Source organism: Phocoena sinus, chromosome 4 (assembly GCF_008692025.1).
Source record: "Phocoena sinus isolate mPhoSin1 chromosome 4, mPhoSin1.pri, whole genome shotgun sequence".
In the NCBI taxonomy this organism is placed as follows: Eukaryota; Metazoa; Chordata; class Mammalia; order Artiodactyla; family Phocoenidae; genus Phocoena; species Phocoena sinus.
Window position 1 is genome coordinate 9,891,398 of NC_045766.1, and position 18,860 is coordinate 9,910,257.

General features: G+C 43.2%; 1 protein-coding gene across 1 annotated transcript in view; it reads left to right on the top strand.

Annotated features, from left to right (window-relative positions):
* Nucleotides 1-18,860, top strand: part of RFTN1 (raftlin, lipid raft linker 1) — a 204,784-nt gene that overhangs the window by 76,559 nt on the left and 109,365 nt on the right. Inside the window, exon 3 of the mRNA XM_032631078.1 lies at nt 1,153-1,339. Coding sequence (XP_032486969.1) covers nt 1,153-1,339 — 187 coding nt within the window. The remainder of the gene's footprint in view (nt 1-1,152; nt 1,340-18,860) is intronic.

Consider the following 18,860-nt stretch of genomic DNA (forward strand, 5'->3'; position numbering starts at 1 on the left):
TGTAAAAAGAATGAGGAAGAGCTCTGTGTACTGCCATGGAATGCTCTCCAAGAAAAGGATACTGTTAATTGATAAAAATGGATAAAAAGCTGGGTTGTAACATTATCCTACCATTTGTGTAAAAAAAGTGAGATAGATATATAAACTTATTTGTACACAGATTCAGCGATTATTAACATATATACAAAAGAAAATGGATAGTACTGGTTGCCTCTAGGGAAAGAGCCTGAGGGGCGGGGGATTGGGCTGGAAGACTTGTCACTTGAATCTGTTGACTTCTGATATCTTGTCTGCCCTTCTCAAAAAGGTTTTTTTAAACCCCGATTTTAAAATAATTCAACAGGGAGAAAACATTTGTTTTGTTTTGCATAGTTCTAATATTGAGTTAATTTGAGTGTCCTTTCAAGTACTGATTACCCTTTTATGCTTTTCAGGAAATTGCCTGTTCATATATTCTGCCCATTTTTCTTGTTTTTGTTCTTGCTTCTGTTTTTTGCCTGTTAAGGAAATTACCCTTTTGTCTTAAGTGGCACAGAAATGTTGTTCCAGTCTGTCTTTGGACTTTGTTTTGCTGCTGCTTTTTGCCACCCGGCAGTTTTACGATTGTGTGCAGTTGTCATCGTCTTGTGATCCTCCTTCTTCATTTCTTTCTTTTTTATTTTCTGAGGGGCTGGAAGTGACTTTTCCAGTGTGATCTCTGAGAAACTGGCTCTAATTTTTTTTTTTTTTTTTTTGCGGTACGCGGGCCTCTCACTGTTGTGGCCTCTCCCGTTGCGGAGCACAGGCTCCGGACGCGCAGGCTCAGTGGCCATGGCTCACGGGCCCAGCCGCTCCGCGGCATGTGGGATCCTCCCGGACTGGGGCACGAACCCGAGTCCTCTGCATCGGCAGGCGGACTTTCAACCACTGCGCCACCAGGGAAGCCCTGGCTCTAATTTTAAGCCATCCAGTCTCCAGTACCTACGGATGAGTTGGAAATTAACCAGCAGTTTTGTAGGTCCCCTTGAAGACAGTAGTTAAGATGGGAATAGACTCATGTGACTGAGAGGCGACCTGGAGATTTTCTGCTGAGCTGAGGGGAGAGGGATGTGGATGCGTGGGGTGGCCGGTCTGGGTGGGTCTCTGATGAGCCTCCCCTCTCTCCACTCCCAGCCGAGCTCCCACGGGCCTCGGCCGTGAGGCTGACCTCCCTCCGTGACCTGCCCGCCCAGCTGCTGGAGCTGTACCAGCAGGGCTTCTCGCTGGTGGCCCTGCACCCCTTCGTGCAGCCAACCCATGAGCGGGAGAAGACGCCCCTCGAGAACATCTTCAGGGCCATCCTGATCAAGAAAGCCGACAGGTAAGGCCTCTGAGGGTGGGCGGTTACCTTAGCATCATGACGTGCCTCATGTGTGTTGAAGAAGGGAGGGGAAGGGAATAGGGTTTGTGGATGTGTGTGTGTGGAGTTTGCATCTGTTCCCAGGGCCTCTGCCCTCTGACAGGTAAGGCCAAACATCAGACAACTAAAGAGTTTCATAGCGTCTTGCAACTGTCCACACCAGATGGCATAAGTAGAGAATCCACGTTACATCCTTTCCTCCTTCAATTCACTGCATTACACTCAGCTAGAAAACTGTCTCCTTGAGGAGCTGTACTCCCAGAAGAGAGCGGCTAGTGAAAGTATACTACTATTAATATGCAAAGCATGGCTGGAAGACACACTAATTTTGGTTAGAGGCTGTATACAAACTTCATATCTTCCCCCAAACTGCAGAAATACTTGAATATTTTGAACCCATCATACTTTCTGTCAATCACTTGGGAGGAAAAACAAAATTCACTTGAATCAAGTCCTGTAATTGATTTGGTCTTGCTTTTGATTTTTAAGGCTTAGATGATGTTTTTCAATATGGCTTTCCCAAGAATGTTTACTCTTATATTTTTATTGGGTCTAATTAGGAAAAGAGAGGTAGAGATTGGTGTTTCGAGAAGAGCAATATTAATTTTAAATGCTTTTTAAAAAAATGATGAAGGGACACAGAGGGATAAACTAGGACCTTGGGATTAACATATACATACTACTATATTTCAGTATAAAATGGATAACCAACAAGGACCTACTTACCGTATAGCACAGGGAACTAAATATTTTGTAATAACCTATAAGGGAAAAGAATCTGTACGAGTATATATATATATATAAATGTATATAAATCTGAATCACTTTGCTGTACACCTGAAACTAGTACAACATTGTAAATCAACTATACAATAAAAATAAATGAATGAATAAATAAATAAATAAAAACAATGAAGGTGGGATAGAAAGCACATTATGTTTCTGCTGCTCTTGTAAAAATAAAAATTGAAAGCCTGGCAAAGGAAATCAGATCTGTCTTTTGGTCAGTTATCGTGGGAGAAATGACAACATGTGCTATATTTTAAAAAGAGAGTAGAGGGGCTTCCCTGGTGGTGCAGTGGTTGAGAGTCCGCCTGTCGATTCAGGGGACACGGGTTCGTGCCCCGGTCCGGGAAGATCCCACATGCCGTGGAGCGGCTGGGCCCGTGAGCCATGGCCGCTGAGCCTGCGCGTCCGGAGCCTGTGCTCCGCAACGGGAGAGGTCACAACAGTGAGAGGCCCGCGTACCGCAAAAAGAAAAAAAAAAAGAAGAAGGAAGCATGGAGGGTTTTCAAGAAAGGGAAGATGACATTGTCCTTGAGTTTGAGTTCATTCTATCCAGAGTGTCTGGACCACCTGCCTGGATGACTTTAATGAACCTTCCAGCTCCTTAATAAGCAGATACAGAGGAAGAATTGCTTGGATAACTTGGTGCCAGATCTTTGAAACTGGCCCCTACCCTTTTAAAGGAAGTTGCAAAAGCTTGGTAATTTGCCAAGTATGGTAATGAGTGGTAATTTGCCATTCTCATGACAAAAATGACCAACAGAATTTCCCCCACTTCTGTTTAGTATTGTGTTATACAATTTTAAAGTTCAGGCATTTTCTCCCCTAGCAAATGCAATAACTGTATGTTTTTGCATCATGAGGAAAAGACCCCATGCTATGAAAAATAAACAAACAAAACCCAGCAGAACATTTTCTGTATCAGTAGGGAGTTGTGTGTTTGTTTTTTTTTAAGTATTGATTTTAATGTAATGTTCATAAGGCAGCCTTTAGAAGCTCACTACCTGGTCTTTTAATTTATTTTTGGCTGCGTCGGGTCTTCGTTGCCGCACGCAGGCTTTCTCTAGTTGCAGCGAGCGGGGACTACTCTTCGTTGTGGTGCACGGGCTTCCCATTGCAGTGGCTTCTCTTTGTTGCGGAGCACCGGCTCTACGCGCCTGGGCTTCAGGAGTTGTGGATCGTGGGCTCTAGAGCGCAGGCTCAGTAGTTGTGGCGCACAGGATTTGTTGCTCCACAGCATGTGGGATCTTCCTGGACCAGGGCTTGAACCCGTGTCCCCTGCATTGGCAGGTGAATTCTTAACCACTGCACCACCAGGGAAGTCCAGTAGGGTTTAAGTAGTAAAAAATGAAACAAAGGAAATCTTGTGTGATTAATTTTTAATATGAGCAGTTGATGGTATTTTTCACCAAGTCTGCCAAAGTTCTGACAGCTATAGATGCTGATAAATGAAATGATTAGCTCTCAAAGAGGAGGTAAATGCCTTGGTTAATATTGTCCAAGTAGACAATATTGAAAGACCTGTACATAAACTTTTTAGATTACTATCAGTTTAAATCAAGTTCATTAGCAAGAATCATCATGGAATGACTACTTGAAACTTGGATATCAACCTTAATGTGTTTGAAAGGTGAACGTAAAGTTTGTAGCAAATAATTAGCCTTTGGGCTCTGCAGTAAGAGCAGGAAAAAAAAAAACCCAGAACCTTACAAGCTTGCATTCACTCACTCACTCATTGAGTCATTTGCAGACATTTAGCTTGTGCTCTTCGTAAGGTATCGTGCTAGGGACTCTACTTGGTGGGAAAGGAGAGGGTGCAGGTGCAAGATTCAACTGCCCGTGGAACCTGCCTTCCAGGTACCTGCAGTTTACCTGAGAAAATAAGACATCCCTCATGCCATGGGAGTTTGGAAAAAGGAGAAGTCACCTGCTGCTGGAAAGAAAAACTAGGGAAATGTTTCAGGAGGAAACATTTCTTTCGGCTAGGCGTAGGAGTAATATGTCTGAAGTGAGAAGAGTTTATTCAAGTCTCACAATGAAATGTTTTCTAGTGAATTTTGAGTAATTTGAGAGCATCCTGGACAGTCTAACTGTATCACCAGTTATTCCCAAAGCACAGTGCGGTAATGTTCCTCTGAGGCCTCTGCCAGTTTGATAAATTTCACTTCAATCCATGAAAAATTGCCCGATCCTTTCTTCTGAAAATTTTGATAACTGCCATTCCATTTTAAGATGGCAGGCCAAACCACACATCTGAGTTAGTTTTTCTTGATCCTAAGTGTGTTCAATTGAGTCAGTCAGTGGCTTTGAAAACCGACTCAAGAATGAATAGCCGAATATGAGATATTTGGTAAGTAAAAGGGCGATTGTACTTCCTTCTCTCAGGTCTTTCTTAGGAACGCAGAGTGATTTGCAACAGACAATGTAGTTGCATTCACCCTGATTTCTAAGTACATTTAAGTTGTGCTTCATTTTCTTCGGGCAGTTTTCCTTAGAACGAGTTGCCAAAGATCTTAAAACTTGATGGCTAAGAGAAGTCAGTTATTAAAATGTCACTCTGATGTTTCGTGAGTGTGGGTTTAATTCTAGGTCGCTTTATGGTTGTAGACATAAGTACAGAAATGCATTGTGCTGCTCTATTTTTCAGCTGTTACAAACTGTCGTTGTTCACACACAGAGCTAGTTCAGGGTGTCATTGATGTGTTTTTTCATCACTAATGGGTTGAAGCCATTTGGGTCTAGGTCCCCTGGAATAATGCCTTATATGGAGCAGGGCACCAGGACATTTGTGCCCTCTGTCGACATTCATCAGGTGCCTTTTGGCTTAGGGTCAAGGAGTGGGGCACACAGAGGACCTGCAGCTAATGCAGGGGGTGGGATTCTGAAACCCTGGTGGAGGGTGAAAAACGCATGTAATCAAAGCTGCCCTTGAAAATCTCTTTAATTGCCCGTGAAATGTAATCCTGTAGCATCTCTCTACCCTATGATGCAGGCTTTCCTTCAGGACTAGATCAGATTGGTGTTTCCAACAATGAGCCCCGTGGGGAATAAGTCAGTTTGGGTTTAGAGCGAGTGTTCATTAGAATCACACCTAGGGTGGTGAGATGCTTGCATCCAGAGAGGCGCCTGTAGGAACTAAGATAGAGAGAAGAGGATCTCCCCCCTCCCCCCGCCCCGCCCGCCGCTGTCTCACATCCATTCTGGAACACATCTGCCTGAGACTAGAATAACTAGCACCGTTTTAAGTGGTAAATGTTTCCGCCCTTTCAGTTAGATTTTTCTAAGATAAATGAGCAAAGATCACTCTAAAGAGCTCCCAGCTCTCAGGAAACTTATCTGCTAGGAAGATGTAAAGTCTATATGCAAATTATGTGAATGCCCAGCTTCATCTATGGGTCTTGGTTTTTGTCTCTCGCCTGGAATGTGTTAATGGGGGGCTTCAGAAAAGGAGGCTCCATGACTCCCATGTGCTCTGGGTCTGGACTGATGGGTAGATTTGAACAGGGGCACCAAGGGTGGGAAGGGCCTCCCAGGCAGGGGGACCGGCCCAGGGGAGCCTGGAGCCTGGAAAAGCAGACCACGGATGATGTGGGGTGACTGGAGCATGAGGCCCAGAGGGAAACGGGGAGAAAAGGCATGAGAAGGGTGAGGGCCTGGGTCACGAGGCCTCTGATGGCTGGGCTAAGGAGTTTGAACTTTATCCTGAAGTCAGTGGGGAACCACTGCAATATTTTTGTTTTGTTTTAGAGGAACAACCACTGGAAGTGCTGAGTTTCAAAAAGCCTAAGAGGGGAAGAAAACGGAAGCTGAGAAAACATGGCACCTGTCATGGCGGGAGGTGATGGGTAGCTAAAGTCGGTTGTAGTGAGGAGGTGAGGGTATGTGTCCCATAGGAGGAAATATTGGATTTAATGTGTAGCTAGAAAGAGACAGCATGGAGGAAGAGGGAGAATCGAAGTCTAAGTGAGCTTTAGACTCCGAGGGCCTGGGAGGGGTAACTGGAGGGGACAGGGGTGGGGAGGGGAGGGAATGTGTCTGGGTGGGGTTTTCCCAGGCGCAGACCCGAGGAGGTTTCACATGCAAGTGATTATTAAGGAAGTGCTCCCAGGAGGAATCAGGATCAGGGTCGTGGGGCAGGGAAGGGGAGGTAGCCAGCAAGGGTGGCTGGTCCTCTGGGGAGCAGTGAGTCCACCCTGAGGCTGGGGATCTGGTTCTCACACTCCTGCATCCAGGAGCTGTTGGCCGTGAGCTTCCCCGCACACTTCCAGGTCTGGGGCACATCCAGGTGAAGCAGCTCCAATAGCCAAAGATGACTGCATATCACGCAGAAGCTGGGGGGACACACAGAACCGGGATGGGGGATGGGAGGGACCTGGGTGGAAGATGGAAAGCATCCACCGCAGGAGGAGATGAATGGCATCAGTTTGGTCGCATCGTGTTTTGGCCGTTGCTGGTGGCACATGCCCCTGGGAGGTATCCCCCGGGGAGCCGGGGGCCAGGAGAGAAGGCCGAGCTGGGGGAGGCTGTGGAAAGCCATGTGAGGCCGGGGTGAGCCCATGAGGACCAGCACGCTTCTGTGCTGCTGACCGAGCCCCAGCTGCTGTGGTCCTTTTTCTGTACCAGATGCTTCCAGTGATCCTTAGGAGGGATGCAGTGGCCTGCTGAGAGCTGTGCTGAGTTGCTGTCTTCCAAACGGACCATATGCTTGGAGCCTGAGAAGGTTTTCCTCTCCGACTGCACCAGCAAGCTGTTCTCACAAGTGCTTACGAGCAGCACAGAGGCTTAACTGAGTCAACTGGCTGATCAGTGTCAAGTGATGCAGAGACAGACAATTCTGTTGGCTTTTTGCTGTTTTATTTCTAGGAAAGCAAATCTCAGAGTTCAGCTTTCCCCCGTGTTTCCCTTCTTAGGGTAGGATTCTGAAACCTTGACGACTCTACCTTTGTCCTAAGACAGGGGCTTACAACGCAGATGCCTACAGGGGCCAGGCTCCTTGAGTGAGGACTCTCGGGTATTGGAGAGCCCATGCCTACCTATCTCTGCTCCGTTGTTGCCAAGTGTTGCCAGATCTTGTACTTTTTTTAAGAAAAGCCAGAAATCTGGATTTTTATGTGAAAACTTCTCTTTTTTAACCATTGCCTCGCTTTTTCAAAATAACATTGTGTATCCCTGACCCACCCTACTGGCTGCCATCTTGTAACCTTTAAGATTTCTGTGTGGTGCTTGCTTCGGGGGAGTTCATCACCCACCCTGTTCTCCTTTCACACACAGCAATCATCAGACTTCTGACTCTCTTGTTACTGTTTTCCGTATGTCTGCCCACCTCCCCTCCCCCTTGCTAAATCTTCTTTCGTCTTTGGATTCCCATTACTTACTTAGAGTGCCAGGTGCTGAGTAGTGGATCAATAGAATTTTCCTGAATTGAGTGGAACAAAACCGTGCCGTGGAATTTTGCTACCATCTTCCACTAAACAACCATAAATCCATTGAAAGATGGATTTGTCTTTGGTTTACATATCTAACCAGTACCAAAAGTGCATCTTGTTAATGTAGCCACACAGCAGCATGGACCCCAAGTAATGGAACACACACACACACACACACACACACATAAGATCCTTTCATTGCCAAATAGCAGTGATTTGCCACAAGAGTAATGTACATTATTTTTCACTCTTTTTTTTTTTCTTTTTCTTTTTAAAAACCATCCAAAGGATGGCCTTCAAAGGAAGGGAAATCTTTGTGGACCTTAAGTGGAGTACAAATGCATTACCTTGCTGTATGGTCAGGCCAATAAAGATGGCTGTTCTCTCGCTCTCTGTACATCCCCTGCTTGACCAGTACCTGCTTCACCAGTACCTGCTTCACCTATACCCTACTCACAGGAGTGACCTTCTTAAGTACTTGCCCCAGACCCCAGCTAGTGGTGGTTCTTATCAAGGGACAATAAGGGGGTGCCCCTCTGCTGGTTTCCCTGGTAACTGGTGAGGCAGCCTGAGGTAATCCCCCTATAACTAGTAACCTCCCCTCTCGCTGGGCGTGAAGCCTGCCTTCAGGTTATGTCTGCCTTTCGCCACACAAGGTAGGGTGTCCCTCCAAGACCTTGCTTCAGACGTGTAAGCTCCCCCATCCGTGAAACCACTGATGTCTCTGTTGGTGACTCAGGGCTCTTTCTTCGGTCTTAAGGTCTTAAAGCCGGGCAAGTGCAGGCCTTGTAGGCCTGCGGGATGCAGCCCAACGATTGGCTTTTTTTTTATAGCCCACGAGATAACATGAACCTTTTCTCTGGCATTTGAAAAGGGCAGAATTGGGAAAGTACAAAATTATATTAGGACTGAACAGAAAATTCTTTTAAAAATTATAGTCGAAAGTGTCCTCTTTAAGAGGCCTTGTGTCTCTTCATGTCTAATTTCTACCAATTACTTTGACTCTTGGGAGAATTATGGGGCTTCTAGAAAGAGGTTTCATAATTAAATGAAATACACAGGGGCTGGGGGCACCTTCTGGGATGTGCCCTAGAAAACGCTCACATGCGAGGCTGGGCTTCAGCCTGGGGCATCTGATTGTTGGAATCACACGTGGGGAGGAAAAGTAACACTGGGCCTAGCGGTGATTGACACGTGTTATTGTGGTGGAAAAACCACAGCAGCTGGCTTATTCCCAGAGAGCAGAAACTGCAGAAGGAGGACTCAAAGTGCTTTTCTTAAATCAGGCGGGGAATAAAGGTGTTTGTTTAGCGTGCAGGTTGTTGTTTGGGTTTTGGATTTGGGAAGGGCCCCGCTCTTTGCCCACGGCCGCCCCTAGCTGCTGGCGTGGGAGCACCCTTCTTCAGGTTTCTCAAGCTTCCCGAGGTGTCGGGAGAACTTGATTAGCTTTCCAGGGCTGCCGCCCACCCCCTGCAGAGCTGTCCAGCCTCACTGAAGATTACCTTAATGTATCCCTATTTTCCAGGTCTCACTCCTGAGTGACACTCTTTTCTGGCGTGTTGAAGTTTCAGGATTCACTGTTAATTATTTTTTTCTTTTGCTGTACACCGGCCTCTCACTGTTGTGGCCTCTCCTGTTGCGGAGCAGAGGCTGCGGACGCACAGGTTCAGTGGCCATGGCTCACGGGCCTAGCCGCTCCGCGGCATGTGGGATCTTCCCGGACCAGGGCACCAACCCGTGTCCCCTGCATTGGCAGGCGGACTTTCAACCACTGCGCCACCAGGGAAGCCCATTGTTAATTATTGTGTTTGCACTTTCTAATCTAATATGCCGGTGTAAAGCCACATTCTCTTGGGGAAAGAGAGTTTTTTCCCATCCACACCCCTAAATGGCTTGCCTACCTATTCTTCTGTCTCTCCAAGTGTCGGTCTTTATCCCAGTGGAGAGAACAGGAAAGCCGTGCGTGGTTTGTGTGAGACCTCATTCCCCCCACCCTGTTTGATCGCTGTCCTCGATTGCCTGTGTCTTTCCCCACATTTTATACTTTATTTATTTTTTTGCCTCCTCTGAGAGAGAGAATTAACATACTAGTGATTTTCAGTCTTTCTCAGAAGTCGTTTGGAATGGCAGAGAACAGCAAGCACATATCCATAACGCAGCAGCACAAACACTACAGTTCTTTGAAATTTCCTCTTGATCTTAAAACCTGCGCAAATACTACGGTACCATGACATGTCTGTATTTGTTTTAAAATAAAGTAAATAATAGCCCTCTCCTCCCACAATCTTTAAATTAAAATGGACTCTAGGAAGGTTTATTATGTGACATTGCAGGTGTGTTATAGGGACACTTACTGTTATGAGGGCCATGTGCACACAATATAGGTCATTTGGTTGCACACAATTTTATTTGTTAGATTTTTGTATTTGCACGCCTATTCCATATTAGATTTAGGAACTCACATTGTCTTCCTGGCAAAGTCTTTTTTGTCTTTACTCTTCTTTGTCAATCAGAGGTAACTTAGATTGTGTCTGTTTCTCAAGCTAAGAAAGATGCAGTGGGCATGACCAGTGTTGGGGCCTGGAAACGACTAGTACTCATTCAATTTTGCATTTTTAGCTATGAATGCAGCGGCAGGTGAGAAATAACTTCCAGATCCATATAAGTACGTTGTTAGTGATTGTAGCATTCTTGAGATCTTGATGTAATGATTATCTCTATGATCTATCTAGCTGTTTTCTATAATTTTTTAAATGGTTGAAAGATGGAACCATTTTACAAAGAGGTAAATGCTGTAATGTGATTTAGTGGAGTACATCATTTCGTTTGCTTCCTATTCGGCGACTACAGGATGGAACTTAAAATGGCTACAAAGACTTTAAAAACCAAATTAGTAACTCCTATTCATACAACACCTGTTTCTGAGGGCCTGAGAGCACTTTGGCTTCATTTCTGTGTGTGTTAAATGTTATAATTTTGTCTCACTATGTCCTCATGATGGTTGTTTTTTGCCGTTAATATTTGTTGAAAACATTATTATGCGTTCAGCCGAGGTTTTAGACTTCCTCTATTTTATAGCTAAAAGGTACTATTATCTTCTGTTATTCCTTGCTTCCATTTTATTTCCTAAGAAAATTAGACTGAAGTAGTTACTAATGACTTCTCAGTACTGAAGTGTGGGGCAGGTGAGTGGGAGGGTGTGGTGGGGATGGGACTTACGTTCCATCTTGAGGCTCATGGCTCAGAAATACACCATCTTTCAGCTCAGGGACCTGGAGCTCATGGAAGGGTCCTCAGAGAATTCCCACAATCCTCTGGGCTTCGCAGTATCAAGGGTCCCCATAACAAGGCTATGGGACCACAGGCCTGGTTACCCCCAAGCTGGTTTCAGGACATAGGGCTGCCACTGCAAACCAGCTGGAGCCCCCCAAATGGCTCCATTCAGCAGGCTAGCTGGGTCTTGTCAGTTTCTGCACTGAACAGTTGTATGCAAATGATGGTTCGAAGGCCGTTAGTGTACTATTTCCCTCTGTTCCCTAAAATCAAAAGCAAAATGTACTAGGTGTCTGTGTCTTCTAAGGTAGTGACCCTTGTAAGAGAGAATGAGGTGAGCACAATCTGTGCTCTGGGGGGATTTATAACAACTTGAAATTTTCATCCTCAACTTCTATAGTTTAAGTCCCCGAAATTGCTCTGTCAGGCAACCTGGATCTTAACAAAAAGGGAACAAAAAGCCCATTTTTCTTGTGAAGAACACTTATATGTTTGCAGGCATTTCTTTTTTGAAAAAAATTATTTTATTGAAGTATAGTTGATTTATTATATTTTATTAATTTCTGCTGTACAGCAAAGTGATTCAGTTATACATAGATATGCATTCTGTTTTTTTATGTTTTAGTATTTATTTTATTATGAGAATTTCAAACATAAAAATAAGCAGACAGAATAATATAATGAAACCCCCCTACCTATCACCCAGCTTCAGCAGCTGTCAGTTCATGGCCAGTCTTGCTTCATTTGAGCCCCCATCCACTTCTCTCCTTCATATATATATATATATATGGCACAGGGAACTATATTCAATATCTTGTAATAGTCTATAATGGAAAAGAATCTGAAATAACTGAATCACTTTGCTGCACACCCGAAACTAACACAACACTGCAAATCAATTACACTTATTGTTTGATTTGTAAAAAATATATAATGTTGATCGTTCACTGTATTTTTTCCATTAAACAAATGTTCAAGTTGTCAGTTTTGAAAACAAAAGGTATCTCTCATTGCCAGGTGACATGCAGAATTGTTAACAACTGACATAGGATAGACACTAATTAAAAAGAACACAGACCATAAACAACTAAAATAGCTATAATAAGGCACATGAGCTGAATATACGTCCCATATATTATCATTTTTGATCATTTTCAAATACTATGTGTATTAGGTCTTCTTTGTGTATTCTTTTTTTTTACATCTTTATTGGAGTATAATTGCTTTACAATGGTGTGTTAGTTTCTGCTTTATAACAAAGTGAATCAGTTATACATATACATATGTTCCCATATCTCTTCCCTCTTGCGTCTCCCTCCCTCCCACCCTCCCTATCCCACCCCTCTAGATGATCACACAGCACCGAGCTGATCTCCCTGTGCTATGCAGCTGCTTCCCACTAGCTATCTACCTTACGTTTGGTAGTGTATATATGTCCATACCACTCTCTCGTTTTTTCACAGCTTACCCTTCCCCCTCCCCATATCCTCAAGTCCATTCTCTAGTAGGCCTGTGTCTTTATTCCTGTCTTAACCCTAGGTTCTTCATGACAGTTTTTACTTTCTTAAATTCCCTATATATGTGTTAGTATACGGTATTTATCTTTCTCTTTCTGACTTACTTCACTCTGTATGACAGACTCTAGGTCCATCCACCTCATTACAAATAGTTCAATTTCGTTTCTTTATATGGCTGAGTAATATTCCATTGTATATATATGCCACATCTTCTTTATCCATTCATCCAATGATGGACACATAGGTTGTTTCCATCTCCGGGCTACTGTAAATAGAGCTGCAATGAACATTTTGGTACATGACTGTTTTTGAATTATGGTTTTCTCAGGGTATATGCCCAGTCGTGGGATTGCTGTGTTATATGGTAATTCTATTTGTAGTTTTCTAAGGAACCTCCATACTGTTCTCCATAGTGGCTGTACCAATTCACATTCCCATCAGCAGTGCAAGAGTGTTCCCTTTTCTCCACACCCTCTCCAGCATTTATTGGTTCTAGATTTTTTGATGATGGCCATTCTGACTGGTGTGAGATGATATATCCTTGTAGTTTTGATTTGCATTTCTCTAATGATTAATGATGTTGAGCATTCTTTCATGTGTCTGTTGGCAGTCTGTATATCTTCTTTGGAGAATGTCTATTTAGGTCTTCTGCCCATTTTTGGATTGGGTTGTTTGTTTTTTTGTTATTGAGCTGCATGAGCTGCTTATAAATTTTGGAGATAAATCCTTTGTCAGTTGCTTCATTTGCAAATATTTTCTCCCATTCTGAGGGTTGTCTTTTGGTCTTGTTTATGGTTTCCTTTGCTATGCAAAAGCTTTGAAGTTTCATTAGGTCCCATTTGTTTATTTTTGGTTTTATTTCCATTTCTCTAGGAGGCGGGTAAAAAAGGATCTTGCTGTGATTTATGTCATGGAGTGTTCTGCCTATGTTTTCCTCTAAGAGTTTGATAGTTTCTGGCCTTACATTTAGGTCTTTAATCCATTTTGAGCTTATTTTTGTGTATGGTGTTAGGGAGTGATCTAATCTCATACTTTTACATGTACCTGTCCAGTTTTCCCAGCACCACTTATTGAAGAGGCTATCCTTTCTCCACTGTATATTCTTGCCTCCTTTATCAAAGATAAGGTTACCATATGTGCGTGGGTTTATCTCTGGGCTTTCTATCCTGTTCCATTGATCTGTCTTTCTTTTTTTGTGCCAGTACCATACTGTCTTGATTACTGTAGCTTTGTAGTATAGTCTGAAGTCAGGGAGCCTGATTCCTCCAGCTCCGTTTTTCGTTCTCAAGATTGCTTTGGCTATTCGGGGTCTTTTGTGTTTCCATACAAATTGTGAAATTTTTTTGTTCTAGTTCTGTGAAAAATGCCAGTGGTAGTTTGATAGGGATTGCATTGAATCTGTAGATTGCTTTGGGTAGTAGAGTCATTTTCACAATGTTGATTCTTCCCATCCAAGAACATGGTATATCTCTCCATCTATTTGTATCATCTTTAATTTCTTTCATCAGTGTCTTATAATTTTCTGCATACAGGTCTTTTGTCTCCTTAGGTAGGTTTATTCCTAGATATTTTAGTCTTTTTGTTGTAATGGTAAATGGGAGTGTTTTCTTGATTTCACTTTCAGATTTTCCATCATTAGTGTATAGCAATGCCAGAGATTTGTGTGCATTAATTTTTTATCCTGCTACTTTACCAAATTCATTGATTAGCTCTAGTAGTTTTCTGGTAGCAGCTTTAGGATTCTCTATGTATAATATCATGTCATCTGCAAACAGTGACAGCTTTACTTCTTCTTTTCTGATTTGGATTCCTTCTATTTCCTCTTCTTCTCTGATTGCTGTAGCTAAAACTTCCAAAACTATGTTGAATAAGAGGGGTGAGAGTGGGCAACCTTGTCTTGTTCCTGATCTTAGTGGAAATGCTTTCAGTTTTTCACCATTGAGGATGATGTTGGCTGTGGGCTTGTCATATATGGCCTTTATTATGTTGAGGAAAGTTCCCTCTATGCCTGCTTTCTGCAGGGTTTTTATCATAAATGGGTGTTGAATTTTGTCGAAAGCTTTTTCTGCATCTATTGAGATGATCATATGGTTTTCCTCCTTCAATTTGGTAATATGGTGTATCACGTTGATTGATTTGCATATATTGAAGAATCCTTGCATTCTTGGAATAAACCCCACTTGATCATGGTGTATGATCATTTTAATGTGCTGTTGGATTCTGTTTGCTAGTATTTTGTTGAGGAGTTTTGCATCTATGTTCATCAGTGATATTGGCCTGTAGTTTTCTTTCTTTTTGGCATCCTTGTCTGGTTTTGGTATCAGGGTGATGGTGGCCTTGTAGAATGAGTTTGGGAGTGTTCCTCCCTCTGCTATATTTTGGAAGAGTTTGAGAAGGATAGGTGTTAGCTCTTCTCTAAATGTTTGACAGAATTCGCCTGTGAAGGCATCTGGTCCTGGGCTTCTGTTTGTTGGAAGATTTTTAACCACAGTTTCAATTTCAGTGCTTGTGATTCGTCTGTTCATATTTTCTATTTCTTCCTGATTCAGTCTTGGCAGGTTGTGCATTTCTAAGAATTTGTCCATTTCTTCCAGGTTGTCCATTTTATCGGCATAGAGTTGCTTGTAGTAACGTCTCATGATCTTTTGTATTTCTGCAGTGTCAGGTGTTACTTCTCCTTTTTCATTTCTAATTCTATTGATTTGAGTCGTCTCCCTTTTTTTCTTGATGAGTCTGGCTAATGGTTTATCAATTTTGTTTAACTTCTCAAAGAACCAGCTTTTAGTTTTATTCATCTTTGCTATCATTTCCTTCGTTTCTTTTTCATTTATTTCTGATCTGATCTTTATGATTTCTTTCCTTCTGCTAACTTTGGGGTTTTTTTGTTCTTCTTTCTCTAATTGCTTTAGGTTCAAGGTTAGGTTGTTTATTCGAGATGTTTCCTGTTTCTTAAGGTAGGAATGCATTGCTAAAAACTTCCCTCTTAGAACGGCTTTTGCTCCATCCCATAAGTTTTGGGTCGTCGTGTCTCCATTGTCATCTGTTTCTAGGTATTTTTTTATTTTGTCTTTGATTTCTTCAGTGATCACTTCGTTATTAAGTAGTGTATTGTTTAGCCTCCATGTCTTTGTATTTTTTACAGATCTTTTCCTGTAATTGATATCTAGTCTCATAGTGTTGTTGTCAGAAAAGATACTTGATACAATTTCAATTTTGTTAAATTTACCAAGGCTTGATTTGTGACCCAGGATATGATCTATCCTCGAGAATGTTCCATGAGCACTTGAGAAAAATGTGTATTCTGTTGTTTTTGGATGGAATGTCCTATAAATATCAATTAAGTCCATCTTGTTTAAAGTATCATTTAAATCTTGTGTTTCCTTATGTATTTTCATTTTGGATGATCTGTCCATGGGTGAAAGTGGGGTGTTAAAGTCCCCTACTATGAATGTGTTACTATTGATTTCCCCTTTTATGGCTGTTAGTATTTGCCTTATGTATTGAGGTGCTCCTATGTTGGGTGCATAAATATTTACAATTGTTATATCTTCTTCTTGGATCGATCCCTTGATCATTATGTGGTGTCCTTCTTTGTCTCTTCTAATAGTCTTTATTTTAAAGTCTGTTTTGTCTGATATGAGAATTGCTACTCCAGCTTTCTTTTGGTTTCCATTTGCATGGAATATCTTTTTCCATCCCCTTACTTTCAGTCTGTATGTGTCTCTAGGTCTGAAGTGCGTCTCTTGTAGACAGCATATATATGGGTCTTGTTTTTGTATCCATTCAGCCAATCTGTGTCTTTTGGTGGGAGCATTTAGTCCATTTACATTTAAGGTAATTATCGATATGTATGTTCCTATTCCCATTTTCTAAATTGTTTTTGGTTCGTTATTGTAGGTCTTTTCCTTCTCTTGTGTTTCTTGTCTAGAGAAGTTCCTTTAGCATTTGTTGTAAAGCTGGTTTGGTGGTGCTGAACTCTCTCAGCTTTTGCTTGTCTCTAAAGGCTTTAATTTCTCCATCAAATCTGAATGAGATCCTTGCTGGATAGAATAATCTTGGTTGCAGGTTTTTCTTCTTCATCACTTTAAATATGTCCTGCCAGTCCCTTCTGGCTTGCAGAGTTTCTGCTGAAAGATCAGCTGTTAACCTTATGGGGATTCTCTTGTGTGTTATTTGTTGTTTTTCCCTTGCTGCTTTTAATATGTTTTCTTTGTATTTAATTTTTGACAGTTTGATTAATATGTGTCTTGGCATATTTCTCCTTGGATTTATCCTGTTTGGGACTCTCTGTGCTTCCTGGACTTGATTAACTATTTCCTTTCCCATATTAGGGAAGTTTCAACTGTAATCTCTTCAAATATTTTCTCAGTCCCTTTCTTTTTCTCTTCTTTTTCTGGAACCCCTATAATGCGAATGTTAGTGCGTTTAATGTTGTCCCAGAGGTCTCTGAGACTGTCCTCAGTTCTTTTCATTCTTTTCTCTTTATTCTGCTCTGCAGTAGTTATTTCCACTATTTTATCTTCCAGGTCACTTATCCGTTCTTCTGCCTCAGTTATTCTGCTATTGATCCCATTTAGAATATTTTTAATTTCATTTATTGTGTTGTTCATCATTGCTTGTTTCATCTTTAGTTCTTCTAGGTCCTTGTTAAATGTTTCTTGCATTTTGTCTATTCTATTTCCAAGATTTCGGATCATATTTACTATCATTATTCTGAATTCTTTTTCAGGTAGACTGCCTATTTCCTCTTCATTTGTTAGGTCTGGTGGGTTTTTATCTTGCTCCTTCATCTGCTGTGTGTTTCTCTGTCTTCTCATTTTGCTTATCTTACTGTGTTTGGGGTCTCCTTTTTGCAGGCTGCAGGTTTGTAGTTCCCGTTGTTTTTGATGTCTGTCCCCAGTGGCTAAAGTTGGTTCTGTGGGTTGTGTAGGCTTCCTGGTGGAGCGGACTGGTGCCTGTGTTCTGGTGGATGAGGCTGGATGTTGTCTTTCTGGTGGGCAGGTCCACATCTGGTGGTGTGTTTTGGGGTGTCTGTGGCCTTATTATGATTTTAGGCAGACTCTCTGCTAATGGGTGGGGTTGTGTTCCTGTCTTCCTAGTTGTTTGGCATAGGGTGTCCCACACTGTAGCTTGCTGGTCATTGAGTGAAGCTGGGTGCTGGTGTTGAGATGGAGATCTCTGGGAGATTTTTGCAGTTTGATATTATGTGGAGCTGGGAGGTCTCTTGTTGACCAGTGTCCTGAAGTTGGCTCTCCCACCTCAGAGGCACAGCACTGACTCCTAGCTGCAGCACCAAGAGCCTTTCATCCACACTGCTCAGAATAAAAGTGAGAAAAAGTAGAAGGAAGGAAGGAAGGAAGGAAGGAAGGAAGGAAGGAAGGAAAGAAAGGAGGGAGGAAGGAAGGAGGGAAGGAAGAAATAAATAAATAAAATAAAATAAAATAAAGCAAGATAAAATAAAGTTATTAAAATAAAAAATAATTATTAAGAAAAATTTTTTTAAAAAAGGACGGACAGAACTCTAGGACAAATGGTGGAAGCAATGCTATACAGACAAAATCTCACACAGAAGCATACACATACACACTCACAAAAAGAGGAAAAGAGGAAAAAATAAACCTTGCTCTCAAAGTCCACCTCCTCAATTTGGGATGATTCGTTGTCTATTCATGTATTCCACAGATGCAGGGTACATCAAGTTGATTGTGGAGCTGCTTCTAAGGCTGCTGGGAGAGATTTCCCATTCTCTTCTTTGTTCTCACAGTTCCCAGGGCTCGGCTTTGGATTTGGCCCCGCCTCTGCGTGTAGGTCTCCGGAGGGCATGTGTTCTTCACTCAGGACGGGGTTAAAGGAGCGGCTGATTCGGGGCCTCTGGCTCTCTCAGGCCGGGGGGAGGGAGGGGCATGGAGTGCAGGGCGAGCCTGCGGCGGCAGAGGCCGGCGGGACGTTGCACCAGCCTGAGGCGCGTCGTGCGTTCTCCCGGGGAAGTTGTCCCTGGATCCTGGGACCCAGGCAGTGGCAGTCTGCACAGGCTCCCTGGAAGGGGGTGTGTGGATAGTGATCTGTGCTCGCACACAGGCTTCTTGGTGGCGGCAGCAACAGCCTTAGTGTCTCATGCCCGTCTCTGGGGTCCGCGCTTTTAGCCGCAGCTCGCGCCCGTCTCTGGAGCTCCTTTAAGCAGCGCTCTTAATCCCCTCTCCTCGCGCACCAGGAGACAAAGAGGCAAGAAAAAGTCTCTTGCCTCTTCGGCAGGTCCAGGCTTTTCCCCAGACTCCCTCCCGGCTAGCTGTGGCGTACTAGCCCCCTTCAGGCTGTGTTCACGCCGCCAACCCCAGTCCTCTCCCTAGGTTCTGACGGAAGCCCGAGCGTCAGCTCCCAGCCCCGCCCGCTGCGGCGGTGAGCAGACAAGCCTCTTGGGCTGATGAGTGCCGGTCGGCCCCGATCCTCTGTGCGGGAATCTCTCCGCTTTGCCCTCTGCAC